Genomic DNA, 27,511 nt, shown 5'->3' with positions numbered 1-27,511 from the left:
AGCCTGTGCACAGTGCTACATGTGTGGAGTCCACGTGTGCGCACACGTGTGTGCAACGGACACCTCTCTGAGCCCGTGTGCGGTGCTACATGTGTGCACACGTGTGGAGTTCACACACGTGTGTGCAACGGACACCTCACCGAGCGCGTGCACGGTGCTACATGTGTGCACATGTGTGGAGTCCATGTGTGCGCACACGTGTGTGCAACGGACAGCTCACCGAGCCCGTGCACGGTGCTACATGTGTGGAGTTCACGTGTGCACATGTGTGTGCAACGGCCACCTCACCGAGCCCGTGCACGGTGCTACATGTGTGGAGTTCACGTGTGTGCACACGTGTGTGCAACGGACACCTCACCGAGCCCGTGTGCGGTGCTACATGTGCGCACACGCGTGGCAGGGCCCCTCGCAGGGAGGGATGTGTGTGCCACGACACACACGTGTGCACACACACGCGGAGCGATGCACACGCGTGTGCAGGCGTGTGCGCGCCGCGGACGGGCTGGCGCGTCCCGTGTGGGGCTGGGGGGGCTGGGGGGGGGTCGGGGGGGGGTCCCTGCTCCCCGCTAACGCTAGTGACACGAACCACTCCCGAGCATTGCCACGGGATGCACAAACAAGTCAAACACTCACGGATCCAAACCCAACGTGCAAACAGAAACGGGCCGGGGGGGGGGTGGGCAGAGCCCCCCGCTGCCCCCCAGCCCCTCCGCAGCCCCCTCCCGGCTCGCACGGCCCCGCGGGCAGGGCGGGGGTCCCCGGGGCTCGGGGTCCCGGGGGGCAGCGCCTGGTCCTCAGTTGGGGGACGCGTCCCCGGCTCTACCAGATGCCGCTCGACCGGCCCCCGGGGGGAGCGAGGATCCGGGCCGAGGCTCGCTTCGGGACGTGGTCATCGATCTGCGAACCTGCCCGACGGACGGACGGACGGACAGACGGGCGTCAGGGCCACCCCGAGCCCCGCGGCCACCCCGGCACCACCGCGGGGTGCCGGCCTCCAGCCCCCCGCCATCACCCCGCAGGACCCCCCCAGCCCCGCTCCTGCCCCAGCAGGGCACAGGGCTCGGTCCCCTCTGGCACACGGCGGTGCCACGATGATGCTCCCGGTGCCACCAGCCCCGCTCCCGGGGGCAAAGGTGCCCCCCGGGGCTGAACACGACACATGTGCCAGCTCGGTCCTGCCCACCCTGGCCCCCCAGTTGCCCCCTGCCCGCCCTGGCTGCCCCCTGCCTGGCACAGACCCCCGGCCACCCCCTGCCCACCCTGGCTGCACCCTGCCTGCCCCAGCCACCCCCTGCCTGGCACAGACCCCTGGCCACCCCCTGCCCGCCCTGGACCCCCGGCCACCCCCTGCCTGCCCTGGCTGCCCCCTGCCCACCCTGGATCCCCGGCCACCCCCTGCCGAGCCTAGCTGCCCCCTGCCTGCCCCAGACCCCCGGCCACCCCCTGCCCACCCCAGCCACCCCCTGCCCACCCTGGCTGCCCCCTGCCCACCCTGGACCCCCGGCCACCCCCTGCCCACCCTAGCTTCCCCCTGCCTGGCACAGACCCCCGGCCACCCCCTGCCCACCCTGGCTGCCCCCTGCCCACCCCGGCCACCCCCTGCCCGCCCTGGCTGCCCCCTGCCCGGCACGGACCCCCGGCAGCCACGGCCACGTGACGGACGGTGCATGGAGGGGACGGGCGAGGGCTGGAGGGGGGCTGGGGGTCTGGGCATGGGGTCGGTGCCCTACTCTGCCACGGGAGCACCGGGGTGGCGTGGCCCCCTGCCCAGGGACGGGGGGGCTGGGGACACCCTGAGGGGCTGGGGACACCCTGGGGGGGGCTGGGGACACCCTGGGGAGGTGGGTGCCGGCGAGCCGCCGGCTGCGGGGCTGCCGGTGAGCCCTGGGGGGCTGCCAGGCCCCCGCCGCGGCCCCGCTCTTACCGGAGAGGCTGAAGCTGGACTCGTGCAGGTCCCTCATGCCCCCGTGCCGCGTGGCGGGCCGGGTGGGCGTATCGGCCAGGGGGGTCCCCGTCTCTTTTTTCCCGGCGTGCACGGCCGCGGCCACGTCCCCCAGGTACGGGGTGCGCTCCACGCCCCGCAGCTTGGCGCTCTGCCGGGACCGGGAGAGAGAGCGGAGAGAGCGTCAGCCCCGGGGGCACGGCGGCGGGCACGGGGGGGGTCCTGGGGCGTGAGCGGGGTCAGGGGGGAAGGACGGGGGCCAGGGTGTGCTGGGGAGGGGGCTGGGGTGGGGAGGGGGAGGCACCGAGAGCCGCTGGCCGGGCTGCGGGGGTCCCTCTGCGGGAGGTGCCAGCGTGGCGCGGTGCCAGGGCAGGAGCAGGGTGACCCCGGCGGTGCAGCCCCTCACCCCCCGCGATGCCAAGCTGACCCCCCCATCCCCCCGTGATCCCCCGTGCAGACCCTGCCCCGTGTCCCCCCTCCCTGGCCACACCCTGGCACTGGGCATCGTCTCGCCCCCCCTCCAGCAGCCCTGACGCACGCCGCGGCACAGCACTGGCACCGGTATGGCCCCTGGTACCCCCCCCGTACCTTCTCCCGCTGCACCAGCTTCTTGTAGACGGCGTCGGGGAAGGAGCGGAGCGGGCAGAACTTGCCCGTGCCCTCGGCGCACATGAAGACGCCGTTCTCGTAGACCACGCGCCCGCGGCTGATGGTCACCAGGGGCACCCCGTGGCACCGCATGTTCTCGTACAGGTTGATGTCCCCACCCTGCACCTGGGTGCTGGCCGAGATGGTCCTGGGCGGGGGGGGGGACGGGGCGGTGAGCGGGTGCCCAGCGGCACAGGGACCCCCCCCCCTCTTTGTCTGCCCCTACCTGGTGGCCTCGGGGTCCCAGACGACGACGTCGGCGTCGGCGCCGGGGATGATGCGGCCCTTGCGCGGGTACAGGTTGTGGAGCTTGGCCGCGTTGGAGCTGGTCACGGCCACGAAGCGGTTCTCATCCATCTTGCCCCCGACCTGCCACCGGAGCCGGCGGTGAGGCCAAACCCCCCCCCAGCCGTCCCACCACGGAGCCCCCCGAGAGCTCGGGGGTCCCCGTGGGCAGGGGGGCGCGGGAGCCCGTACCACGCCGCGCTCCCAGATGATGTTCATGCGGTCCTGCACCCCGCTGACGCCGTGCGGGATCTTGGTGAAGTCCTCCTTGCCCATGGCCTTCTGCTTGGCGCTGAAGGGCCGGTGGTCCGAGGCCACGACGTTCAGCGTGTCGCTGCGGGGGGACGGGGCGGCGCTGACGGTGGATGGCACCGGCGGGGGGGGCACCGCCATGGCCAGCCTGTGGTGGGGGGGCCCGGGGAGCCCAGCACTGGGGAGTGGGGTGCCCGGGGAGTGGGGTGCCCAGGGAGCTCAGCACCCAGGGAGCAGGGTGCTCAGCACCCATGCAGTGGGGTGCCTAGGGAGCTCAGTGCCCAGGGAGCAGGGTACCCGTGCAGTGGGGTGCCCAGGGAACTTAGGACCCTGGGAGCAGGGTGCCCAGGGAGCTCAGCATCCATGCAGGGTGATGCCTGGGGAGCTCAGCACCCTGGGAGCAGGGTGCCCAGGGAGCAGGGTGCTCAGCACCCACGCATTGGGATGCCTGGGGAGCTCAGTGCCCAAGGGGCAGGGTGCTCAGGGAGCTCAGTGCCCAGGGAGCAGGGTACCCATGCAGTGGGGTGCCCAGGGAACTCAGCACCCTGGAAGCAGGGTGCCCAGGGAGCTCAGTGCCCATATAGGGGGATGCTCAGGGAGCTCAGCACCTAGGGAGCAGGGTGCCCAGGGAGCAGGGTGCTCAGCACCCACGCAGTGGGGTACCTGGGGAGCTCAGTGCCCAAGGGGCAGGGTGCTCAGGGAGCTCAGTGCCCAGGGAGCAGGGTACCCATGCAGTGGGGTGTCCAGGGAACTCAGTGCCCAGGGAGTGGGGCACCCATGCAGTGGGGTGCCCAGGGAGCTCAGCACCCAGGGAGCAGGGTGCCCAGGGAGCTCAGCACTCAGACAGTGGGGTGCCCAGAGACCTCAGTGCCAATATAGGGGGATGCCCAGGGAACTCAGCACCCAGGGAGCAGGGTGCCCAGGGAGCAGGGTGCTCAGCACCCACGCAGTGGGGTACCTGGGGAGCTCAGTGCCCAAGGGGCAGGGTGCTCAGGGAGCTCAGTGCCCAGGGAGCAGGGTACCCGTGCAGTGGGGTGCCCAGGGAACTCAGCACCCTGGGAGCAGGGTGATGCTCAGGGAGTTCAGCACCCAGGGAGCAGGGTGCCCAGGGAGCTCAGCACTCACACAGTGGGGTGCCCAGAGACCTCAGTGCCCATATAGGGGGATGCCCAGGGAACTCAGCACCCAGGGGGCAGGGTGTCCAGGGAGCAGGGTGCTCAGCACCCATGCAGTGGGATGCCTGGGGAGCTCAGTGCCCAGGGAGCGGGGTACCCGTGCAGTGGGGTGCCCAGGGAACTCAGCATCCATGCAGGGTGATGCCTGGGGAGCTCAGCACCCTGGGGGCAGGATGCCCAGGGAGCAGGGTGCTCAGCACCCACGCAGTGGGATGCCTGGGGAGCTCAGTGCCCACGGGGCAGGGTGCTCAGGGAGCTTAGTGCCCAGGGAGCAGGGTACCCATGCAGTAGGGTGCCCAGGGAACTCAGCACCCAGGGAGCAGGGTGATGCTCAGGGAGTTCAGCACCCAGGGAGCAGGGTGCCCAGGGAGCTCAGCACTCACACAGTGGGGCGCCCAGAGACCTCAGTGCCCGTATAGGGGGATGCCCAGGGAGCTCAGCACCCAGGAAGCAGGGTGCCCAGGGAGCAGGGTGCTCAGCACCCATGCAGTGGGATGCCTGGGGAGCTCAGTGCCCAAGGGGCAGGGTGCTCAGGGAGCTCAGTGCCCAGGGAGCAGGGTACCCATGCAGTGGGGTGTCCAGGGAACTCAGTGCCCAGGGATTGGGGCACCCATGCAGTGGGGTGCCCAGGGAACTCAGCGCCCAGGGAGCAGGGTGCCCAGGGAGCTCAGCACTCACACAGTGGGGTGCCCAGAGACCTCAGTGCCCGTATAGGGGGATGCCCAGGGAGCTCAGCACCCAGGAAGCAGGGTGCCCGGGGAGCAGGGTGCTCAGCACCCACGCAGTGGGATGCCTGTGGAGCTCAATGCCCAGGGAGCAGGGTACCCATGCAGTAGGGTGCCCAGGGAACTCAGCACCCTGGGAGCAGGGTGATGCCTGGGGAGTTCAGCACCCAGGGAGCAGGGTGCCCAGGGAGCTCAGCACTCACACAGTGGGGTGCCCAGAGACCTCAGTGCCCATATAGGGGGATGCCCAGGGACTCAGCACCCAGGGAGCAGGGTGCCCAGGGAGCAGGGTGCTCAGCACCCAGGCAGTGGGATGCCTGGGGAGGTCAGTGCCCAGGTGGCAGGGTGCTCAGGGAGCTCAGTGCCCAGGGAGTGGGGTGCCTGGGGAGTGGGGGCACTCATGCAGTGGGGTGCCCAGGGAACTCAGCACCCTGGGAGCAGGGTGATGCCCAGGGAGCTCAGCATCCATGCAGGGTGATGCCTGGGGAGCTCAGCACCCAGGGAGCAGGGTGCCCAGCACCCATGCAATGGGATGTCTGTGGAGCTCAGTGCCCAGGGAGCGGGGTACCCACGCAGTGGGCTGCCCAGGGAGCTCAGCACCCAGGGAGCAGGGTGTCCAGGAGGCAGGGTGCTCAGCACCCATGCAATGGGGTGCCCAGGGAACTCAGCACCCTGGAAGCAGGGTGCCCAGGGAGCTCAGCACCCACACAGTGGGATGCCTGGGGAGCTCAGTGCCCTGGGAGCAGGGTGCCCAGGGGGCAGGGTGCTCAGCACCCACGCAGTGGGATGCTTGGGGAGCACGGTGCCCAGGGAATGGGGCACCCATACAGGGGGGTGCCTGGGGAGCTCAGCACCCACAGAGTGAGACCCCGAGGGAGCTCGGGCACCCAGAGAGCCTCGTGGTGCCGGGGACGTGGGGTGCCCGGGGGCATGCCCAAGGAGCAGGGGGTGCCCGAAGGATGGGGTGCCAGGACGCTGGGGTGACGGGGCAGCCAGCCCGTGTGGCACCCGGGGGCACGCCGGACACCGGGGATGCCCGGAGACCCCCGGCAAGGCGCGGGGACGCAGAGGGCCAGTGGGGAGGGGTGCCAGGGTGCCAGGGGAGGGGGGTGGCTCACTTGGCGAGCAGGCTCATGAGGTAGGCGGAGGTGTTGGTGTCCAGGCGCAGCGGTGGCACGGTGACGTAGGCGGCGGCGTGGAACCAGTCCTGGTGGTAGTAGTGCAGCCCGGTGAGCGTGGCGTGCGCCGTGGTCGTCTCCGCATACACCACCTTCCCTGCCGGGGGACGGAGGGACACCCGTGGGGACGGGGACAGCGTGGCCGTGTTGTCCCCTGCCAGCTCGGGTCCCCGCGTGTCCCCCACCCCCCTCACCTTGCATCTTGGCGGCGGCGATGACGTCCCCCGCGGACATGCTGGAGACGTTCACCAGGTACACGGGGCAGTGGGTCTGCGGAGAGGGGGGGGTCAGTGCCACTGTCCCCGCAGCGCCCTGGCTCCATGGGGGGGTCCCCACGCCCCGGTAGGGGCGTGGGGACCCCCCCATGGAGCCAGGGCGCGGAGCCTCAGCGCTGGGACCACTCACCCTGTTGGCAATGGTGATGATGCGGTGGGTGGCCTCGGCTTCCAGCTGTGGAGAGTGGGCAGTGAGACATGGCACGGCATGGCACAACACCCCACCTGGGGTCAGACCCGGTGGTACAAGGATGCCCCGGAGCATCCCAGCCACGTGCCAGGGCCACCTCCTGCGTGGTGACACCGGCCACCACCTACCTCTTCGGGCCGGCTGATCTCGATGCCCTCCGGCCCCGTGATGCCCAGGTCCAACGCCTCCTTGGCACCCTGGGGAATGGTGGTGGGGGGGGTGTCAGGGTGGGGGGTGACATGTGTGGCCCCACTGTCCTCGTCCCCCAGCGCTCACCTCGGCCACCAGCTCGCCGTTCTCGGCGTGGACGCGGGCGACGGCGCCCACGTCGCGGCAGGCGCGCAGGGCCTGGTAGAGCTCGCTGTCCCGCAGCATGTACAGGTCCTTGTAGGTCATGAACATCTGGAAGGAGTTCACCCCCTTCTCCCGCACCAGCGTCTCCATCTCCGCCTTCACCTGCACCGGCATGGGGGGGGTGCTGGGATGGCACCCCGGGGGCACCCGTGCCATCCCCACCACCCCCTGCTCTGCCCGGGGCACGCTGGGGATGGGGTGTGGGTGCTGCGCAGGGTTGGTCCCCATGGGGGGGTGCTGCAGGATGGGGTGCCCCCCCTCACCAAGCCGAGCCCCCCGTGCCATGCCAGACTCACCTTGGGGGCCCACCAGGTGACCCCCACGTGCAGGGCGTAGTCGCAGCAGACCTTGGGGTCTGCCAGGCTGCGGCACCTCTCGTAGGCGTCCAGCAGCGAGCTCTCCTTGTCGGGCAGGACGTGGCCGATGACCATCGTCGTGCCCCCCACCAGGGCCGCCTGCGGGCACGGGGACAGCCAGGGTGGGGGCATCACCCTGGGGTGCAGCCCCCCCCAACACCCCAGCCCTGCCCACAGTTGCCCAGGCACATCTGGGCACACGACACATCTGGGGACCCCCATCCTGCCCCCCCAAGCACCCATGGCTGGATTTAGGGTGCCAGGGGGATGCCCTCCCTGTGCTGCACCCCCCCCAGCTGCTCCGTTGTCGCAGGGCCCGATCCCGGCCACAGGGATGCCCCCTGCCGTGGCACGGGTGGGCAGGGGGGCGGGTGCCATCGCGCCCGGCGGCGTCCCCGGCTCACCCGGTCCCGCTAATCCCCAAAGCTCCTTTGCCAGCCGGGCTGGCGCGGTGCCAGGGCAGGGACAGGGAGCAGACACGGCACGGGGTGCCCCTCGCCACCCCCAACCCCTTGGCTGCAGCCCCCCGCCCAGGGACGCCCGGGCACCCCGGGGCCAGGCACGGCTGGCACCAGCCTGGCACAATGGGTGCTCTGTGCGGGGTGCTGGGGACAAGCAGCCCCGGGACAGCCCCGCACCGGCACGGGGTGACACGGGCCCGGCCAGGCAGGAGGGTGCTCACGGCGAGGGGACCCGGCCACTGAGGGACCCAGACACTGTGCCCCCCCCGTCGCTGTGCCCCCGCTGTGCCCGGTGCTGCACACGCTGCCCGTGGCCTTGGCCACCACGGAGCCCCCCCACGCTGCTGCCACCGCGCTCCCCCCACGCTGCTGGGCCGGGCCCCGCTCACAGCTCACCCCCAGTCCCCCCAGTTCATCCGCAGTCCCACCCCAGCTCACCCCCAGTCCCACCCCAGCTCTCACCCTGTCCCCTCCTTCTCACCCCCAGTCCCCCCTGCTCACCCCCAGTGTCCTCCCAGCTCTCACCCAGTCTCCCCAGCTCTCACCCCGTCCCCCCCCAGTTCACCCCCAGTATCCCCCCAGCTCTCACCCAGTCCCCCCAGCTCTCACCCAGTCCCCCCAGCTCACCCCCACACCCCCCCAGCTCACCCCTAGTCCCACACAGCTCACCCCCACACCCTCCCAGCTCACCCCCAGTCCCCCCCAGTTCACCCCCAGTCCCCCCCAGCTCACCCCAAGTCCCCCCGTCCCCCCAGTTCACCCCCAGTCCCAGCCAGCTCTCACCGAGTCCCCCCCAGCTGTCCCCAAGTCCCCCCAGCTCTCCCCCAGTCCCCCCCAGTCACCCCCAGCTCACCCCTAGTGCCACACAGCTCTCACCCAGTCCCCCCCAGCTCACCCCCAGTCCCCCCCAGCTCTCACTGACCCTCCCCAGCTCACCCCCAGTCCCCCCAGCTCTCACCCAGTGTCCCCCAGCTCTCACCCAGTGTCCCCCAGCTCACCCCCAGTCCCCCCATCTCCCCCCCAGTCCCCCCCTCAGCCGCGGGTGCCCCACACCGACCCCTCGCCGCACCCACCATCACCCTGGGGCCGGGGACCCTTCCCCGAGCCGGGATCAAACCCCCTCCCGGGGGGCTCGGGCGACACGGGGGGCTCAGGGGGGCCACGCCAGGGGGTACCTTGGTGCCGTGGTAGAAGTCATCCACGCAGGTGGCGTTCATGAAGGTCTGGTGGCAGTGGGTGCTGGTGTCGATGCCGCCGGGGATGACGAGCTTGCCGGTGGCGTCGATGACCTTGGCGCCGCCGGGGATCATGAGCTCGCGCCCCACTTGCTGGATGAGCCCGTTCTCGATGTAGACGTCGGCCTCCAGCGTGCAGTCGTCGTTCACCACCTTCCCCCCCTTGATGAGGATCCGCATGGTGGCCGCGTTGGCCAGCATGGCGCTGGGAGGGCGGGCGTCAGCGCTGGCACCACCGGGGGGGGGGGTCCCCGTCACCCCCCATCGCCCACCCCAGGGGGGTCCGAGGGGATGGCGTCTCCCCAGGGGGTGAGCACCCATGCGTGGGGCAGCACCCTAGGGTGGCCGGGGCTGGCATGGAGAGCATCAGGGCCACTAGCCAGGGCCTCTGCCCTGTGGCCATGCATGGTGCCAGCCCCCCGGAGCCCCCCACGCTGCCCCAGCACCACCTTCGCCCCCCCCCCAGCGAGAGGCACCCCCAGACACGCTCTATAATTAATTAGGGAGATGAAGGTCAAACGCAATCGACCCATCTGGCACCCTGGCAGCGTGCCCCCCCCCGGAGGCACGAGGTGGGCTGGCACCCCAGAGCCCCCCCCCCCAGAGCCCCCAGCGGGTCCCCAGTAGCCACCCGTCCTGCCCTGGGGTCCTGCGGGTACCCCCGTGCCATGGGGAGTGCTCCTGGGGATGGTGGCCCCCCACCCTGCTGGGGATGCCACCCCCATGCCCAGTCGTGTCCCCCCCCCCGGACCCCGGGGCAGGATGGTGCCGGTGTGGCACAGGAATGGGAGGGGGGGGAGCGGCACGTGGCACCCCGATACGACAGCGGGTCGCTGTGACAGACACAACTGGGGCGCGGTGGCACGGGGGGGGGGTGGCATCCTGCACCCCGCGGTGCCACAGCACCCCCAGCCCCCCAGCACAGGGGGGGACGGCAGAGAGGGGGGCCCAGGGCCCCACAGCCGTGGCCCAGCCTCGCCTGCCCCCCCGGCGGCCTGGGGAGGGGGTGACCGTGCCCCCCCCGTCGCTGTGCCCCCGCTGTGCCCGGGGCTGCGCATGCTGCCCGTGGCCTTGGCCCCCACGGAGCCCCCCCACGCCGATGCCACCGCGCTCCCCCCACGCCGCTGGGCCGGGCCCAGCTCACAGCTTTCACCCAGTCCCCCCCCAGTTCACACCCAGTCTCCCCCCATGGGGTTCACATCCAGTCCCCCCTCAGCTCTCACCCAGTCCCCTCCTGTTCACACCCAGTTCCCCCCCAGCTCAGACCCAGTTCCCTCCCAGCTCACACCCAGTGCCCCCCCAGTCCGCCCCAGTTCTCACCCAGTCCCCCCCAGCTCTCCCCCAGTTCCCTCCAGCTCTCCCCCAGTCCTCCCCAGCTCACACCCAGTCCCCCCAGCTCTCACCCAGTCCCCCCCAGCTCTCACCCAGTCCCCCCCAGCTCACACCCAGTCCCCCCAGTTCACCCCCAGTCCCCCCCAGTTCACCCCTGTCCCCCCCAGCTCTCCCCCAGTCCTCCCCAGCTCTCCCCCAGTCCCCCTCAGCTCACACCCAGTCCCCCCAGCTCACCCCCAGTCCCCCCCAGCTCTCACCCAGTTCCCCCCCAGCTCTCCCCCAGTCCCCCCCAGCTCTCTCCCAGTCCTCCCCAGCTCTCCCCCAGTCCCCCCCCAGCTCACACCCAGTCCCCCCAGCTCACACCCAGTCCCCCCCAGCTCTCCCCCAGTCCCCCCCCAGCTCACACCCAGTCCCCCCCAGCTTTCACCCAGTCCCCCCCAGCTCTCCCCCAGTCCCCCCAGCTCACACCCAGTCCCCCCCAGTTCACCCCCAGTCCCCCCCAGTTCACCCCCAGTCCCCCCAGCTCACACCCAGTCCCCCCCAGGCGGTGGCTGTGGTTTGGTGTCACCGGTGGGGCTGACAAAGGAGGGTCCCGGGCAGGGCGCGGGGGGGTACCGGGGGGGTGCCACGGTGGCACGTCCGGGCACACAAAGCAGCGCGGCCACCTCGGGGGGCTCGTGGCCCCCCCGGCACCCACCGGCTGCTCGGCCCCGAGCCGCGGGGGCGTGGGGACAGCTGTGACCCCGGCAGGACAAAGGGCCCCCGCCCCGGGGGGCACCTGTCGGGGCCGGGGGCGGGTGCCGGGCCCGGCCTTTGTGCGGGACGGCCACGCACGGAGCCGCAGTGTGGCCTCGCCGCCGCCCCCCGCCCCGGTCTGCACCCGGTGGCGGCAGCTGGGTGGGCATCGCCCCCCGCCCCGGAGATGCCCCTCGGCGGGTCACGGCCGCCGCGTCCCCCCGGCCCTGCCCCGTCCCCTGCCGGGCCCGGAGCCGCCGTCCCGCTGCGGGGCTGCGCGAGGGGCCCGGGCAGGGCGAGCCCCGGTGCCGGTGACCGAGCCACCGCCCCGGCGGGACGGGGACACCCCACGGGGGACCGCGACCCACGGGCGCAGGGCCGGAGATGCTCCGGCAGAGCCGCCCGCCCAGCCCGGGATGCTGCGGGCGGGCGAGGAGCCGGTCCCGGTCCCCGCGGGCACCTTGGCACGGCACGGCACGGCACGGCCACACCCGAGCGGGCGCGGGGCGCGCTGCCACCGCAGAGGGCATCCCCCAGCCCCGTTACCGGGTCTCCCCCACGCCCCAAGCCCCGACCCCGGGGTGTGCCGGGGTGCGTCGCAGCCGGCACTGCGGCAACCGGGCGGGCACCGAGCCCCGGGGCGCTGCCAGCCCGCGGGGGGCCGGCCCGGGGCTGCGGGGGGTCCCCGGGCTGCGGGTGGGGAGCCGGGGCAGAGACCGGGGCTACCGGGGGGGGGGGGTCCCGGGGCAGAGACCGGGGCTACCGGGGGGGTCCCGGGCTGCCCGCCCCGGTGCGGGGGGCAGGGCAGGGCGCAGTCCCGGTGCGGCGCCGGGCCCCGGGCACGGCGCGGTGGTGCCGGGGAGGGGCCCCGGTGCCCGGCTGCGGGAGGCGCGGCTGGCGGCGGCCCCGGGGCGGCCCCGCAGACAAAGCCCGGTGCCGCCCAGCACAAAGGATGCTCCGAGCCGGGGCGGGGCCGCCCGGGAGCCCCCGCGGAACAATGGGCCGGGCCCGGCGGGACCCCCCCGCACCGCCCCGCACCTGCCGCTCCGCACCCGGTCGCGACACGGCGCGGACGAGAGAGCCGAACCCGCTCGGGCGGGGCGGAACCCGCCGCCTCACCCCGTTGAGGCGAACCCCTCGCGCTGCCGCGACACCACCGCCTTGTCGCGACAGGTGACCCGCCGTACGCGGGCGGGGGCCACGCACGACCTTTCTGCCCCGCGATACCCCGCAAGGCGCCCCACGCGGGGGGGGGGGGGGGGGAGCGGGGCGCACTCCCCCTCCTCGCCTGTCGCGACACCCTTGCCTGTCGCGATAGATGCACCTGTCGCGATTGTCCCACCCGTCGCGATACGGCCGCGACAAGCCCGGTCCAGCCGGTGCGGGAACAGCCCAGCCCAGCCCACCCCGGCCCCGCCGGTACCTCCCGTGCCGGTCCCTCCCGCTCCGCTCCGCCTGCGCCCGCCGCGCTCCCGGGCCGCGATCGCCTCTCACCCAAACCTGCGCGGCACGGGGGGGGGGCGGGGCCTGGCCTCCGCCTCCACCAATCGCCGCCCGTTCTCCCCGCTGGGGGGCGGGGCCTGGCCTCCGCCTCCACCAATCGCCGCCCGCCCTCGCCGCTGGGGGCGGGGCCGCGCCGCCCAGCAGGGTGGGTTGCGCGCGGGCTGACTGACAGGCGGAGGGGGCGGGGCCTGCGCTCGGGGCCCCGCCCCCGCGGCCGCCACCTGCCCGCGCGGTTGCCATGGCGACGGGAGCCGGCACAAAGGCGCGCGGGGGCGGCCCCGGCCCCCCCCGGCCCCGCCGACCCCCCTGGGCCCCATGGACCCCCACGGACCCCCCGGCACCTCCCCATGGCCCCCCCAGACACCTCCCCATGGCCCCCCATGGCCCCCCCCCCAGCCCTCCCACAGCCCCTCTGACCCCCCTAGAGCATCACATCGCTCCCCCATGGCCACCCATGGCATCCCCATAAACCCTCCCAGCAGCACCCAGTAACACCAGCAGCACCCAGTAACACCCGGTAGTGCCCAGCAGCACCCAGTAACACCCGGTAGTGCCCAGCAGCACCCAGTAACACCCAGTAAGGCCCAGTAGCACCCAGAAGTGCCCAGTAACACCCAGAAGCACCCACTAACACCCAGCAGCACCCAGTAACACCCAGTAGTGCCCAGCAGCACCCAGTAACACCCAGTAGTGCCCAGTAACACCCAGTAGTGCCCGGCAGCACCCAGTAACACCCAGTAGGGCCCAGTAACACCCAGAAGCACCCACTAACACCCAGTAGTGCCAAGTAACACCCAGTAGTGCCCAGCACAGCCTGGCAGCACCCACTAACACCCAGCAGTGCCCAGTAACACCCAATAGTGCCCAGCACAGCCCAGCAGCACCCACTAACACCCAGTAGAGCCCAGTAACACCCAGCAGTGCCCACTAACACCCAGTAGTGCCCACTAACACCTAGTAGTGCCCACTCACACCCAGCTGTGCCCAGTAACACCCAGTAGTGCCCTGCACAGCCTGGCAGCACCCAGTAACACCCAGTAGTGCCCACTAACACCCAGTAGTGCCCAGTAACACCCAGTAGTGCCCAGCACAGCCTGGCAGCACCCAGTAACACCCGGCAGTGCCCACTAACACCCAGAAGTGCCCAGTAACACCCAGAAGTGCCCAGTAACACCTAGTAGTGCCCTGCACAGCCTGGCAGCACCCACTAACACCCAGTAGTGCCCACTAACACCCAGCAGTGCCCAGTAACACCCAGAAGTGCCCAGTAACACCTAGTAGTGCCCTGCACAGCCTGGCAGCACCCACTAACACCCAGTAGTGCCCAGTAACACCCAGTAGTGCCCAGTAACACCCAGTAGGTGCCCAGTAACACCCGGCAGTGCCCAGCACAGCCTGGCAGCACCCAGTAACACCCAGTAGTGCCCACTAACACCTAGTAGTGCCCAGTAACACCTAGTAGGTGCCCAGTAACACCCAGTAGTGCCCAGCACAGCCTGGCAGCACCCAGTAACACCCAGTAGTGCCCAGTAACACCCAGTAGTGCCCAGCACAGCCCAGCAGCACCCACTAACACCCAGTAGAGCCCAGTAACACCTAGTAGTGCCCAGTAACACCCAGTAGGTGCCCAGTAACACCCAGTAGGGCCCAGCACAGTCTGGAAGTACCCAGTAACACCCAGTAGTGCCCAGTAACAGCCAGTAGTGCCCAGTAGCACCCAGAAGTGCCCACTAACACCCAGAAGCACCCACTAACACCCAGCAGCACCCAGTAACACCCAGTAGTGCCCAGTAACACCCAGTAGTGCCCAGCACAGCCTGGCAGCACCCACTAACACCCAGCAGTGCCCAGTAACACCCAGTAGTGCCCAGCACAGCCCAGTAGCACCCACTAACACCCAGTAGAGCCCAGTAACACCTAGTAGTGCCCAGTAACACCCAGTAGGTGCCCAGTAACACCCAGTAGTGCCCAGCACAGTCTGGAATCACCCAGTAACACCCAGTAGTGCCCAGTAACAGCCAGTAGTGCCCAGCACAGCCCAGCAGCACCCACTAACACCCAGTAGAGCCCAGTAACACCTAGTAGTGCCCAGTAACACCCGGCAGTGCCCAGCACAGCCTGGCAGATCCCATCAGCACCCAGTGCAGCCCAGTGCAGCCCAGCCCACCCCAGCAGCCCCCACTCACACCCAGCTGTGCCCAGTAACACCCAGTAGTGCCCTGCACAGCCTGGCAGCACCCAGTAACACCCAGCAGCACCCAGTAACACCCAGTAGTGCCCAGCACAGCCTGGCAGCTCCCAGTAACACCCAGCAGTGCCCAGTAACAGTCAGCAGCACCCAGTAACACCCAGCAGCACCCAGTAACACCCAGCAGTGCCCAGTAACACCCAGTAGTGCCCAGCACAGCCTGGCAGCACCCACTAACACCCAGTAGTGCCCAGTAACACCCGGCAGTGCCCAGCACAGCCTGGCAGACCCTACCAGCACCCAGTGCAGCCCAGTATCGCCCAGCAGCCCCCGGTTACACCCAGTAGCCCCCAGCACAGCCCATCCCAGCGGCTCCCAGCGCGTGGCCCGGGGTCCCCTGGGTGCCCCAGCCCCGGCTGAGCTCCAGCGTCCCCGTGTGCCCCCACAGCCCGTCCCCGCCACCAGCCCGTCCCCGTCCCTGTCCCCGCCGCCTGCCCGGCCTCTCGCCCCCCCCAGCCCCTCGCCGGGGTCCCCCGGGTCACGCTCAGGACCCACCACCTCGGGGGGCAGCGCAGGGACCGGGGGGTCCCCAGGAGCCACCCACCCGGCGCTGCCCGGCTGGAGGGGAAACTGAGGCAGGGGCTGCGCAGGGCAGGGCCCTGACCCACAGGTGTGGGGCATTACACACGTGGGGTCTTTGCCAGGGGCTCTGCGCCCCCCACCCCGCTGCTGCGGCAGCAAAGCCCCCAGTGCCCGGCCCCGGCGCTGGGCTCAGCCCACGGCCCCCCGCACCCAGGACTGGGGTCCCACCGTCCCCGGGACCCACCACCTGCAGGGACCTCACTGTCCCCCAGGACCCCAGTGCCCACCAGGACCCCCCATTGCCTGGACCCCAGCACCCACTGGGACCCCAGTGCCCACTGGGACCCCACTGGGACCTCACTGCCCACCAGGACCCCACCATCACCTGGATCCCACCACCCACTGGGATCCCACCACCCATCGGGACCCCATCATTGCTGGGACCCCATTGGGACCCCACTGCCCACCAGGACCCCAGCACCCACTGGGACCCCACTGGGACCTCACTGCCCACCAGGACCCCAGCACCCACTGGGACCCCATTGGGACCTCACTGCCCACCAGGGCCCCACTGTTGCCTGGACCCCAGCACCCATTGGGATCCCACCACCCACCAGGACCCCAGCACCCACTGGGACCCCACTGGGACCTCACTGCCCACCAGGACCCCAGCACCCACTGGGACCTCACTGGGACCTCACTGCCCACCAGGACCCCACTGTTGCCTGGACTCCACCACCCACTGGGATCCCACCACCCATCGGGACCCCATCATTGCTGGGACCCCACTGGGACCTCACTGCCCACCAGGACCCCACTGTTGCCTGGACTCCACCACCCACTGGGATCCCACCAACCATCTGGATCCCACCACCCATCAGGACCCCATCATCACCAGGACCCCACCACCCACTGGGATCCCACCACCCATTGGGACCCCACCATCACCAGGACCCCAGCACCCACTGGGACCTCACTGCCCACCAGGACCCCACCGTCGCCTGGACCCCACCACCCACTGGGACCTCACTGCCCACCAGGACCCCACCGTCGCCTGGACCCCACCACCCACTGGGACCTTCCTGCCCACCAGGACCCCACCACCCACTGGGACCCCACTGGGACCTCACTGCCCACCAGGACCCCATCATCACCTGGATCCCACCACCCACTGGGATCCCACCACCCACGGGGACCCCATCGTTGCTGGGACCCCACTGGGACCTCACTGCCCACCAGGACCCCACTGCCCACCAGGACCGCAGCACCCACTGGGACCCCACTGGGACCTCACTGCCCACCAGGACCCCACCGTTGCCTGGACTCCACCACCCATTGGGATCCCACCACCCACCAGGACCCCACCACCCATTGGGACCCCATTGGGATCCCACCACCCACCAGGACCCCACCACCCATTGGGACCCCACTGGGACCCCACTGCCCACCAGGACCCCACCATCACCTGGACCCCACCACCCATTGGGATCCCACCACCCATCGGGACCCCATAATTGCTGGAACCCCACCATTGCTGGGACCCCACCATCACCTGGATCCCACCACCCACTGGGATCCCACCACCCATCGGGACCCCATCATTGCTGGGACCCCACTGGGACCTCACTGCCCACCAGGACTCCACCATCACCTGGATCCCACCACCCACTGGGACCCCATTGGGACCCCACTGCCCACCAGGACCCCACCATCACCTGGATCCCACCACCCACTGGGACTCCATTATCGCTGGGACTCCACCAACTGCTGGAACCCCACTGGGACCCCGGTGCCCACTGGGAACCCACTGGGATCCCACCACCCATCAGGACCCCATCATCACCAGGACCCCACCACCCACTGGGATCCCACCACCCATTGGGACCCCACCATTGCCAGGACCCCAGCACCCACTGGGACCCCACTGGGACCTCACTGCCCACCAGGACCCCACCACCCACTCGGACCTTCCTGCCCACCAGGACCCCACCACCACCAGGACTCCACCCCCCACTGGGACCCCACCACCCATCGGGTTCCCACCACCACCAGGACCCCCCCACCCACTGGGACCCCCCTGGCCGCCGCGAGGACACAGCTCAGCACCGCACCGAAGGTTGTTTGTTTTTTTTTTTTTTTTCTCTTTTTTTTTTTTTCCTCTTTTTTTTTTTTTCCGTTTTTTTTTTTTGCACAAAAACAGGACATTTATTCAAGTGTTCTCCAGCACAAGTACATCAGAAAGGAGCTCGGCTGCAGGGTATCTTCTGGGCACCGAAAGGGCAGGGGAGGAAAATAAAACCGGCGGGTGGGATGGAAGCGGGGACGGACAGACTTTCTACACCTGCTGCACGCATCGACCTTTAATTAGTTGAGCACGGCAATGTCACGAGCAACACGACACAGATACACCAGTGCGGGCAGCCCGCGGGCCGAGCCGGGCCGGGCCGTGCCGGGCCATACCGGGACGCACCGGGACACACCGGGATGCACCGGGACGCACCGAGCTCGGCGGCAATAAATAGAGAAGCGACCCTAAAAAAAACGAACCGACGAAAAACGGAAGGGACGAACCGAGAGAAAAGGGAGAAAAAATAAAACCGGGGGGGTTTGGGGTCGGGGGGAGCCGGGCGGCCGCGGCGGGGCCACCGGGGCCGCGGCGGGCGCTGAGCCGAGGCGGAGGGGAGGGGGGTACCGGACTCGGAGTACATGATTCCCCACACAGAGTTTAAGCGTCAGCTACTTCAATGCCTAGGCTAAAACACATGAAATCGCTCGTTTAGTTTTCAAGTACAAAGTTAAACTTCCTTTTTTGTCGTTTTTTTTTTTTTTTTTTAATTTGTTTTTTTTTTTCTCTATTTTTTTTTTTTTTTTTTATAATAATATATAAGAGTAAAATAATAGTGCTCTTTGAAACTCCACTACAAGAAAACAAAACAAACAGTCATTGTCCAGACAGCAGACTTAATTTAACAATATATATTTTTAATAAAATGTTTTAGCACCGTGTTTGTCCCCTACTCCCTCGGCGGATCTTAAGGAATTTAGGTTTTTGTGGTGTGTTGTTTTTTTTTGTTTTATGTTTGTTTTTTACCGTTTCGTCTCGGGCTGTGCAACAAAATTTGTCTGTTTGTCTTAAAAAAAGATGTGAGTCGGGTACGTTAAAATCTGAACTCTTGTCCCCACGGTCCCCACGGCTGCCGCGGAGCTGCCCACGCGCTCCCGGCACCGCCGCCTTTCCAGTTGTGCCGCGATGGGAACCTGCTTCCCACCGGCACCGGGCACCCTGTGCAGGCGCAGGAGCTGCCTGGGCTGTGCCAACGCCGCGCCGGGCTGGCACCACGCGCTGCAGGGCCGGCCGGGACCCGGCCCGGGCACGGTGCCGCGGGGCCGAGAGGGTCCCAGGGAAGCGCTGCAGGGCTGTGCCAGGCTGGTGCGGCGCGGCGGGGTCCGCTGGGACCCCCAAACCCGGCTGTGGGGCCACGCAGGACCCCCAAACCCTGCTGCGGGGCTGTGCCAGGCTCCCACCCGGCGCTGCGGGGCCACCAGGACCCGCAAACCCGGCTGTGGGGCCACGCAGGGCTCGCTCCTGGCACTGCAGCGCCACGCAGGACCCACAAACCGGTCTGTGGGGCCACATGGGACCGGCAAACCCGGCTGTGGGGCCACGTAGGACCCACAAACCTGGCTGTGGGGCCACGCAGGACCAGCACCCAGCGCTGCCGGGCCACCCAGGACCAGCACCCAGCGCTGCCGGGCCACCCAGGACCAGCACCCAGCGCTGCCGGGCCAGGCACGGCTCGCCCCCGGTGCTGGTGCCGCGCTCCCGTGCCAGACTCCCCCGGCGCAGGATCCGTCCCCGGCCCCGAGGCAGAGCCCACAGCCACGGCTCAGCGCCCGGGGCCGGGCCCCGCGTCCCGCCTCGCCTCCTTTACCGGCCAAGCTGGGCCCCGCCGTGCCCCCCGCCGTGCCCCCCGCACCGCAGAGGGGCCTCCGAACCCCCTCCCGGTAGCACCAGGCGCGGTGGGGAGGTGGGGGGGCCCCGGGGCCGTCCCCCCCGTCCCGTCCCCACCGCTGTCGGTCCCAGCACCTCTCAGCACCCCGGGGCCGCCGGCGCAGCTCGCTGCCAATTAGCCAGCACCCCGCACCGAGCGGCCGGCGGCCCCCGCCCGCGCGCCCCCGGCACCTTTCACAGTTAGAGAAGAGACGGCGACGGGCCCGAGCCCCGCGGGGCCTCCCCCGCGCCGTAGCACCAGGCCCCGCTCCCGCCGGAGCCCCTCTGCTCCGGCACCGGGCACCGGATCCGGCCACCGGGGCAATGCCCCCGCACCGAGCCGGACCCACCGACCCGCCGCGGCACCCACAGCTGCCAGACAAGTAGCACCATCCACGGCAACGCCAGCACCTGCCCGTGCGCACCACGGCTCCCCTTGGCACCACCGACACCGCTGCTCCCGCGCCCACCGCGCACCTCAGGGCCACCCCTCGCCCCACAAAGCGGGCACGGGGCTGGCACAGCTGCTCCAACACCGCGCCGGGACAGAGGAGCGATGCCCCGCGCCGCCACGGGCAGCACCAGGGCCCCATGCCGGGCTCACCGGGGCATCGCCCTCCTGCCCACCCGCCCGGCCCCACAGATGTAGCACCAGGGTCCGGGGAACCCGCAGCCGTCCCCGTCTTGCACCAGAAGCACCTCAGCCATGATCCAGCACCACTCCAGCACCACGCCGGCACCGCTCCGGCACCAACACCGCTCTGGCACCGCTCCAGCACCACACTGGCACTGCTCCGGTACCGTTCCAGCATCACTCCAGCACCGCTCTGGCACCACTCCGGCACCAACACCACTCCGGCACCACTCCACCACCACTCTGGCACCGCTCTGGCACCAACACCGCTCCGGCACCATTCCAGCACCGTTCCAGCATTGCTCTGGCACCGCTCCAGCACCAACACCGCTCCAGCACCACTCTGGCACCACTCTGGCACCGTTCCAGCACCGCTCCGTCCCTGCTCCATCCCGCACTCGCTCCCTGCCCGCGCCGGCACCGCCGCGGCTCTCGGCAGGAGCCCGATTCACAGCACCCGTGTGCCCCCGCGCCGCCCCGGCAGGCAGCACCCGCGGGCAGGAGCAACCCCACCGCTGCCACCGGGTCCGGGGCAGGAGGGAGGGGGGACAACAACCAGCACCGGCTTTGCCAGAGACGCCACGTACGCAGAAGAGCACCAGTACGTTTGCGGGCGCCGCGGGCAGCGCGGGCAGGGCCGGGCAGGGCCGGGCATCAGCACCGCCGAGGGAGGCGCTTCCTTTTAGGACAGAAAAAGGTTATTGCATGACTCGGGGTGGAGACGCTCCCCCTGCCCGGCCGCCGCCCCGGCCCGCGCCGCCCGCTCGGGAAGGCCCGGCGACGTAAGGCAACGTGGAAGCTGATGTCTCGACTCACCCCGCTGTTTAAAAGCACCATTATGAAGTCAGGTTGTACAGTAGTAACAGTACCTTTTATATATATATATATCTATATCTCATATCTATCATATATATATAAACTGTAAACAAGAGGTAACAGCGGCTTCTAGAATTTGCGCTCTTCAAGGTTTCCCCGTGTGGTAGGCACCCAAAAATACTGTAGAAAAGGTGTGTGTTGTGGTGTGTGTGTGTGTTTTCTCGGCTTCCCTGCCAGTTGGGTTGGCTCCATGTCACCAGTGAACGGTGCTGGTGGAAATAAAAATAACGCGTGAGGCTCGAGGCGGTGGGCGCGGAGCCGGCCGAGCGCCTTCCCTGCCGCTCCCCAGCCCGGAGCGGGGGGACCCGCGCGGGCCCCTCCGGCGCCTCCACCTCTCGCCCCAGCTGGCCTTTCCCGGCGGCCGTTTCCCCTCCTCCGAGAGCGAGGGCGTCTCGTCCCGCTCGCCCGCTGCTCCGAGGAGCAGAAACCGAACCGACAGGAAGAACCCAGCCAGGAAAAGAGCGGAAAATTAAAAGGTTACCCCCAAAAAAATCATGGTTTTGGTTGGTTTTTTTTGTTTTGTTTCGCTTTTGCTTTCTTTTCGTTTCGCTTTTTGTTTTGTTGTTGGTTTTTTTTTTGTGGTTTTTTTTCCTTTTTTTTTTTTTAAATAGGCTAAAAGCTGAACATTGGAAATTCAGGAGAGGACACCGAACCCTTTCGCTCGGGGAGACGTGTGCCGGGTTCCCGTCGGGCCGCGAAATCCCGTCTTCTGGGTGCTGACTCTTCTCTCACTCCGTGTTGTCACTTCTCTTGGCGTGGATGGGGTTTGTTTCTGACTCGCTCTGGGTCACCAGTCCCTGCCTCGTCCCTCTCTTAAACGCAGGCGAAGTATTCCTTCAGGGGAGCAAAGAGGTGGCGGATCACCGGCACGCTCCAGGACCTGCCGAGCAGTCTCTGCCGGGCCAGGCGGCTCATGTTGGACACGTCCGTGTAATGCACCGGGAAGCCGAAGACCCTGCGGGGACACGGGGTGGGGGACGGCGGGGGTCAGGGGGGTGCTGGCCCCACGGGACGTGGCGCTGCCGGGTCCCCCCCCCTCCCCGGTGAGCCCGCGGCCGCCGCGGTACCTCTCCATCTCCGTGCACCAGAGGATGTCCTCCTTCTCGTTCATGAAGACGGGGAAGTGCTGGTCCTTGCCCTGCTTGATGGAGTTGGAGCGAGTGGTGATGGTCCGCACCTTGCTGAACTGCAAGAGGGACAGGCTGGTCATGGGGGGGGCAGGGAGCCCGACGGTGCCACGGCCGGGCGGGCCGCGGGCAGGCAGGGGGGCTGCGGGCAGGCAGGGTGACCACAGGCAGGGTGGCTGTGGGCAGGCAGGGTGGCCATGGGTGGGCAGGGTGGCCACAGGCAGGCAGGGGGGCTGCGGGCAGGCAGGGTGACCACAGGCAGGGTGACCATGGGCAGGATGGCCATGGACAGGGTGGCTGCAGGCAGCCAGGGGGGCTGTGGGCAGGCAGGGTGGCTGTGTGCAGAGTGGGCAAGCAGGGGGGCCATGGGCAGGCAGGGTGGTCACAGGCAGGCAGGGGGGCTGCGGGCAGGCGGGGTGACCACAGACAGGGTGGCCATGGGCAGGGTGGCTGTGGGAAGGCAGGGTGCTCACAGGCTTGGTGACCGTGGGCAGGCAGGTTGGTCACAGGCAGGGTGGCCATGGGCAGGTAGGGTGGTTGCGGGCAGGCAGGGTGACCATAGACAGGGTGGCCATGGGCAGGGTGGCCACGGACAGGGTGGCTGTGGGCAGGCAAGGTGGCTACAGGCAGGCAGGGTGGTCACAGGCATGGTGACCATCAGCAGGTAGGGTGGCCATGGGCAGGCAGGTGGGCTGCGGGCAGGCAGGGTGACCACAGACAGGGTGGCCATGGGCAGGGTGGCCGTAGGCAGGCAGGGTGGTCACAGGCATGGTGACTGTGGGCAGGTGGGGTGACCTGTGGGCAAGCAGGGTGATCACAGACAGGGTGGCCATGGGCAGGGTGGCCGTAGGCAGGGTGGCTGTGGGCAGGCAAGGTGGCTACAGGCAGGCTAGCCATGGGCAGGCAGGGTGGGCGCAGGCAGGCAGGTGGGCTGCGGGCAGGCAGGGTGACCACAGGCAGGGTGACTGTGGGCACGGTGACCACAGGCAGGGTGGCCATGGGTGGGCAGGGTGGCTGTGGGCAGGGTAACCACAGGCAGGGTGGCCATGGGTGGGCAAGGTGGCTGTGGGCACGGTGACCACAGGCAGGGTGGCTGTGGGTGGGCAGGGTGACCACAGGCAGGGTGGCCATGTGTGGGCAGGGTGGCTGCGGGCAGGCCGTGCTGCCCAGTGCCAGATCTGAGCCTCCCACCCTGTGCCACCACCACGTCCCTCCTCCGCCCTCACGGGACCCCTCCCCTGCAGCCCGCAGGGGTCCGGGCCGGGCAGGGGTGGCCCCGGGCCCCAGCGTGCCCGTGGCCGCGGGCTGACCTTGGCTATCCTGCCGTGCTCCAGGCACTCCTGCAGCTCCAGCTTGTCGTTCACCGTGGACGCCAGTGGCCTGGGGGAGAGACGGGGTGGGCACGGGGTGGCAGTGCCACGTCCCCACGTCCCCACGTCCCCACCGGCTGGGGGTTGCGGGGGCACTGGGGGGCTGCAGCAGGCGATGCCAAGCAGCAGCCGTTCCCCGCGGGAGCTTGCCCGTGGCCACCAGCCCTGTGCCACCACCGTGTCTGGCAGGGACATGGCGGGCAGCTCCATGCCACCCCACCAGCACAAGGGAGCACGGGGCACCCCGTGGGGGCCACCGCTGCGGGCTTTTGGGGTGTGCCATCACCCAGTGCCACGCTGCGACCCCCCCCCCAGCTCTCGCCCAGGGCAGGGGCCCCCCAGAGCTACGCCTGGGCCCAGGGAAGGCCCCAGGGGCCCGGCCCTTTCTGCCCCCACCCCGGGGTGCCCTCACCAACCTGTTCATGCCAGGCAGGTTCCCCCAGAAGTACCGTGCCCGGTGCGCCGCGGACACTTCTTTGGCATCGATCATGACGGGGTTGGACTGGAGGAGGGAGAGGGGCGAGCGGTCAGCGGGGCTCGGCGCGGGCAGGGGGACCCCGAGGGAGGCTGCCACCCCCCGCCCTGGTGGCACTCACCTCCAGGAAGCGCGAGATGTCCCTCTTGTCGCTCACCCCCATGGCCACCACGTTCTCAAAGAGCCAGAAGAAGGGCCGGTCGTCGCCCTCCTTGGGCCGGGCTTCGTGGAGCAGGCGGTAGAACTCGAAGAAGAGTCGCCCGGTGCCCTCTGGGCAGGAGAGAGGGGTTGGGTCAGCGGCGGGGGGACACTGGGGGGGACCAGTCCCAGCCTGGCAGGGTGTCACCTACCGTAGAGCCCCTTCCTGGCCGGGTTGACGATGGAGAGGTCGTTGCAGGGGCTGCCCCCGATCACCAGGTCGAAGGGGCCCCACTCCTGTATCTGCAAGAGGGAGACGGCGCTGGGGGCTGCCCGAGGACGGGGACACCGCGCTGGGGACACCGTGGGGGGGGGGACACCCGCGTACACGGGGCTGGAGGGTGGCCGAGCATCCCAGATGCAGGACAAGGGACCGAGATGCAGGACAAGGGACCGGTCCCGTCTCGGGGACGCAGCCCCGGGGTGCTGTGGGGGGGGCCATGGGGGGGCTGGCAGGACCTACGTGTTTCTGGGTGACGTTGCGGACGTCGCCGACGTACATGATCTTGCCCTGGTGCCTCACCATGCCCACGGTGATGGAGTCCTCGCACACCTCGGAGGCGATGTACCGGTCCACCTGGATGCCCAGGTCCTTCAGCACCAGGAGGCCTGCGGGGGAGCGGGGCCGGGGTGGGCGGCGCATGGACCACGAGCCCCCCCACCAGCCCTGGCCCCACTGCCAAGCCCTGTGCTGTGCCCCCTCCGCTGTGGACCCCCTCCTCGGTGCAGATGCCCGGGGGTCCTGCGGCTGGCACAGGTGGGACCCCCGAGGCCGGACGGTGCGGGGGGCTGCTTGCCCCACTCCCTTCTGCCCCCCACGCTGGTCCCACCGAGGGTCCCTGCAGGGGGGTGCCAGGCCGGGGACCCCCACCCACCTGTGGCGATGCCATCGAAGAGCGACAGCACCCGGATGGGCTTCCTCTTCTCGGCGGGCACCGGCGGGTACACCTTCGGGGGGTCCTGCAAGGTGGGGGGCATCAGGCGGGGAGCAGGGGGACGCGGGGAGGGGGCCGGGGGGTCCTGCCCTCCGCGGGGACACTCACGAACTCCTGGTCGTGGTTGTTGGCGAAGAACATCTGGAGGCGCGAGGGCCAGTCCTCCCGCCGCCGCAGCAGCCCGTACACGCCCTTGTGGCCGCACATGTAGCAGTTCCAGGGGTCCTCCTTGATGGCCGCCTGCGCCGCCCCCGGCCCCACCAGCAGGTCCACACACTCCACGCAGAAGCACCTGGGGGGGACGGGAGCCGGTGTGGGTCGTGGGGACCGTGCCGGGACCGGCCACGCTGCCCGAACCTCCGCCAGCCCCGGGCAAGGGCCTGCGGCGTCACCGAAACCTCCCGGCCCCATGCCAGGACAGGCATCACCGACACCACCCCGGCCTCACCGGGATGGTGGCACCACCAGAACCTCCCAGTCCCATTCTGGGACTGTGGCACCATCAAAACCTCCCAGTCCCATACTGGGACTGTGGCATCACCAAAATGTCCCAGTCCCACACCAGGACTGGCATCCCCAAACCCCATGGCAGGTCTGTGGCACAATCAAAACCTCCCAAAGTCCCATGCCAGGACTGGGACATCACCAAAACGCCACCACACTGGGACTGTGGCACCACCAGAACTTTCCAGTCCCATACTGGGACTGTGGCACCACCAAAGCACCCCAGCCCCATACCAGGACTGGCATCACCATAACCCCATGGCAGGACTGTGGCATCCCCAAAACCTCCCTATACCCATTCGGGGACTGCAGTATCACCAAAACCTCCCCACTCCCCTGCTGGGGCTGTGGCATCACCAAAACCTCCCCAGCCCCATGGCAGGACTGGGGCATCACCAAAACACCACACGGGGACTGCGGCACCACCAAAACCTCCCAGTCCCATACTGAGACTGTGGCATCACCAAAATGTCTCACTCCCACACCAGGACTGGCATCACTGAAACTCCATGTCAGGACCATGGCATCACCAAAACCTCCCCAGCCCCATGCCAGAACTGGGGCATCACCAAAACCCCATGGCAGGACTGTAGCATGACCAAAACCTCCCAGTCCCATACTGAGACTGTGGCATCACCAAAAAATGTCCCAGCCCCACACCAGGACTGGCATCACCGAAACCCCATGACAAGACCGTGGCATCCCCAAGCCCCATGGTAGGACCATGGCATCACCAAAACCTCCACAGTCTCGTGCTGGGGCTGTGGCATGACCGAAACCTCCCTATACCCACATGGGGACTGCAGCATTGCCAAAACCTCCCCAGTCCCCTGCTGGGGCTGTGGCATCACCAAAACATCCCCAGCCACGTGCCAGAACGGGAGCATCACCAAAACACCACCACACAGGGACTGTGGCACCACCTAAACCTCCCAGTCCCATACTGGAACTGCGGCACCACCAAACCCTCCCAGTCCCATACTGGGACTGCGGCACCACCAAAACCTCCCAGTCCCATACTGGGACTGCGGCATCACCAAAACCTCCCAGTCCCATACTGGGACTGCGGCACCACCAAACCCTCCCAGTCCCATTCTGGGACTGCGGCACCACCAAAACCTCCCAGTCCCATACTGGGACTGCGGCACCATCAAAACCTCCCAGTCCCATACTGGGACTGCGGCACCGCCAAACCCTCCCAGTCCCATACTGGGACTGTGGCACCTCCAAAACCTCCCAGTCCCATTCTGGGACTGCGGCATCACCAAAACCTCCCAGTCCCATACTGGGACTGTGGCATCACCAAAACCTCCCAGTCCCATACTGGGACTGTGGCATCACCAAAACCTCCAGTCCCATTCTGGGACTGCGGCACCACCAAAACATCCCAGCCCTACACCAGGACTGCCATCACCGAAACCCCATGGCAGGACCGTGGCACCCCCGCACCCTCCCCAGCCCCACACCAGCACCGCGGCCCCCCCGGCCCCACACCCCGCACCTGCAGCAGTTGTTGTTGCCGCACATGAGCACCTCGCGGCCGCCGCAGCAGATGGTGCAGTAGGACTGGTACCCGTCGTCGTCGTACTGGTACGCGCACTCCAAGAAGCAGTTCTGGGGGGGAGCCGCGGCGTGAGCGTGGCACAAGCCCCAGCCCCGCGCCGGGCACCCCACGAGGGCACCGGGCCCTCGGGGACAGGGGGTGTGGGGCCACCGTACCTTGCAGTTTTGGCACATTCCCCCGATGAAGAGCGGGTGCTCCAGGGTGACGTTGAGGCTCCCGCAGGAGATGCAGATGTCTGGGGGGGGGAGGAGGGGACACGTCACCCCCAGGCTCTGCCACCTCCCCGGCCCCCCCCAGCCCCTCCTCGCTCCATGCCCAGGCTCAGCCCTTCCCATGCCGGGTGACCCCAGCCCTGGGTGACCCCCCCAGGGGTCCCCACCGCCACCCGGGGCAGGTCACCGTCACGTCACGGCTGTCCCTG

General features: G+C 68.9%; 2 protein-coding genes across 4 annotated transcripts in view; both read right to left on the bottom strand.

Moving 5' to 3' along the window:
- Nucleotides 1-819: 819 nt before the first annotated feature.
- DPYSL5 (dihydropyrimidinase like 5) lies at nucleotides 820-12,580 on the bottom strand. The gene is made up of 13 exons (XM_068395317.1): nucleotides 12,567-12,580; nucleotides 9,017-9,281; nucleotides 7,321-7,479; nucleotides 6,947-7,126; nucleotides 6,799-6,867; nucleotides 6,611-6,655; nucleotides 6,400-6,475; nucleotides 6,146-6,302; nucleotides 3,068-3,209; nucleotides 2,817-2,959; nucleotides 2,531-2,738; nucleotides 1,925-2,093; nucleotides 820-905 (listed from the first exon to the last, which is right to left on the bottom strand). Exons 2-13 carry the CDS (start codon nucleotides 9,275-9,277, stop codon nucleotides 820-822), a joined length of 1,695 nt encoding a protein of 564 aa, XP_068251418.1. The 5' UTR covers nucleotides 9,278-9,281; nucleotides 12,567-12,580.
- Nucleotides 12,581-20,435: 7,855 nt separating this feature from the next.
- The window catches only part of DNMT3A (DNA methyltransferase 3 alpha), a 35,215-nt gene continuing 28,139 nt past the window's right edge, over nucleotides 20,436-27,511 (bottom strand). The window contains exons 14-24 of one of the 3 annotated variants that reach the window (XM_068400827.1): nucleotides 27,246-27,325; nucleotides 27,028-27,140; nucleotides 25,131-25,314; nucleotides 24,963-25,047; nucleotides 24,551-24,696; nucleotides 24,240-24,330; nucleotides 24,011-24,159; nucleotides 23,831-23,916; nucleotides 23,355-23,424; nucleotides 21,985-22,103; nucleotides 20,436-21,872 (exon numbers count right to left, since the gene is read on the bottom strand). In XM_068400827.1, coding sequence (XP_068256928.1) covers nucleotides 21,731-21,872; nucleotides 21,985-22,103; nucleotides 23,355-23,424; nucleotides 23,831-23,916; nucleotides 24,011-24,159; nucleotides 24,240-24,330; nucleotides 24,551-24,696; nucleotides 24,963-25,047; nucleotides 25,131-25,314; nucleotides 27,028-27,140; nucleotides 27,246-27,325 — 1,265 coding nt within the window. In that variant the 3' untranslated portion in view covers nucleotides 20,436-21,730. The remainder of the gene's footprint in view (nucleotides 21,873-21,984; nucleotides 22,104-23,354; nucleotides 23,425-23,830; nucleotides 23,917-24,010; nucleotides 24,160-24,239; nucleotides 24,331-24,550; nucleotides 24,697-24,962; nucleotides 25,048-25,130; nucleotides 25,315-27,027; nucleotides 27,141-27,245; nucleotides 27,326-27,511) is intronic. The other 2 variants (XM_068400998.1, XM_068400910.1) reach the window with 2 other exon arrangements.

The sequence above is a fragment of the Nyctibius grandis genome, chromosome 1 (genome assembly GCF_013368605.1).
Source record: "Nyctibius grandis isolate bNycGra1 chromosome 1, bNycGra1.pri, whole genome shotgun sequence".
NCBI lineage: Eukaryota > Metazoa > Chordata > Aves > Nyctibiiformes > Nyctibiidae > Nyctibius > Nyctibius grandis.
Note: the sequence above shows the minus strand (reverse complement) of the source record. Positions and strands in the feature narration are given on the sequence as shown.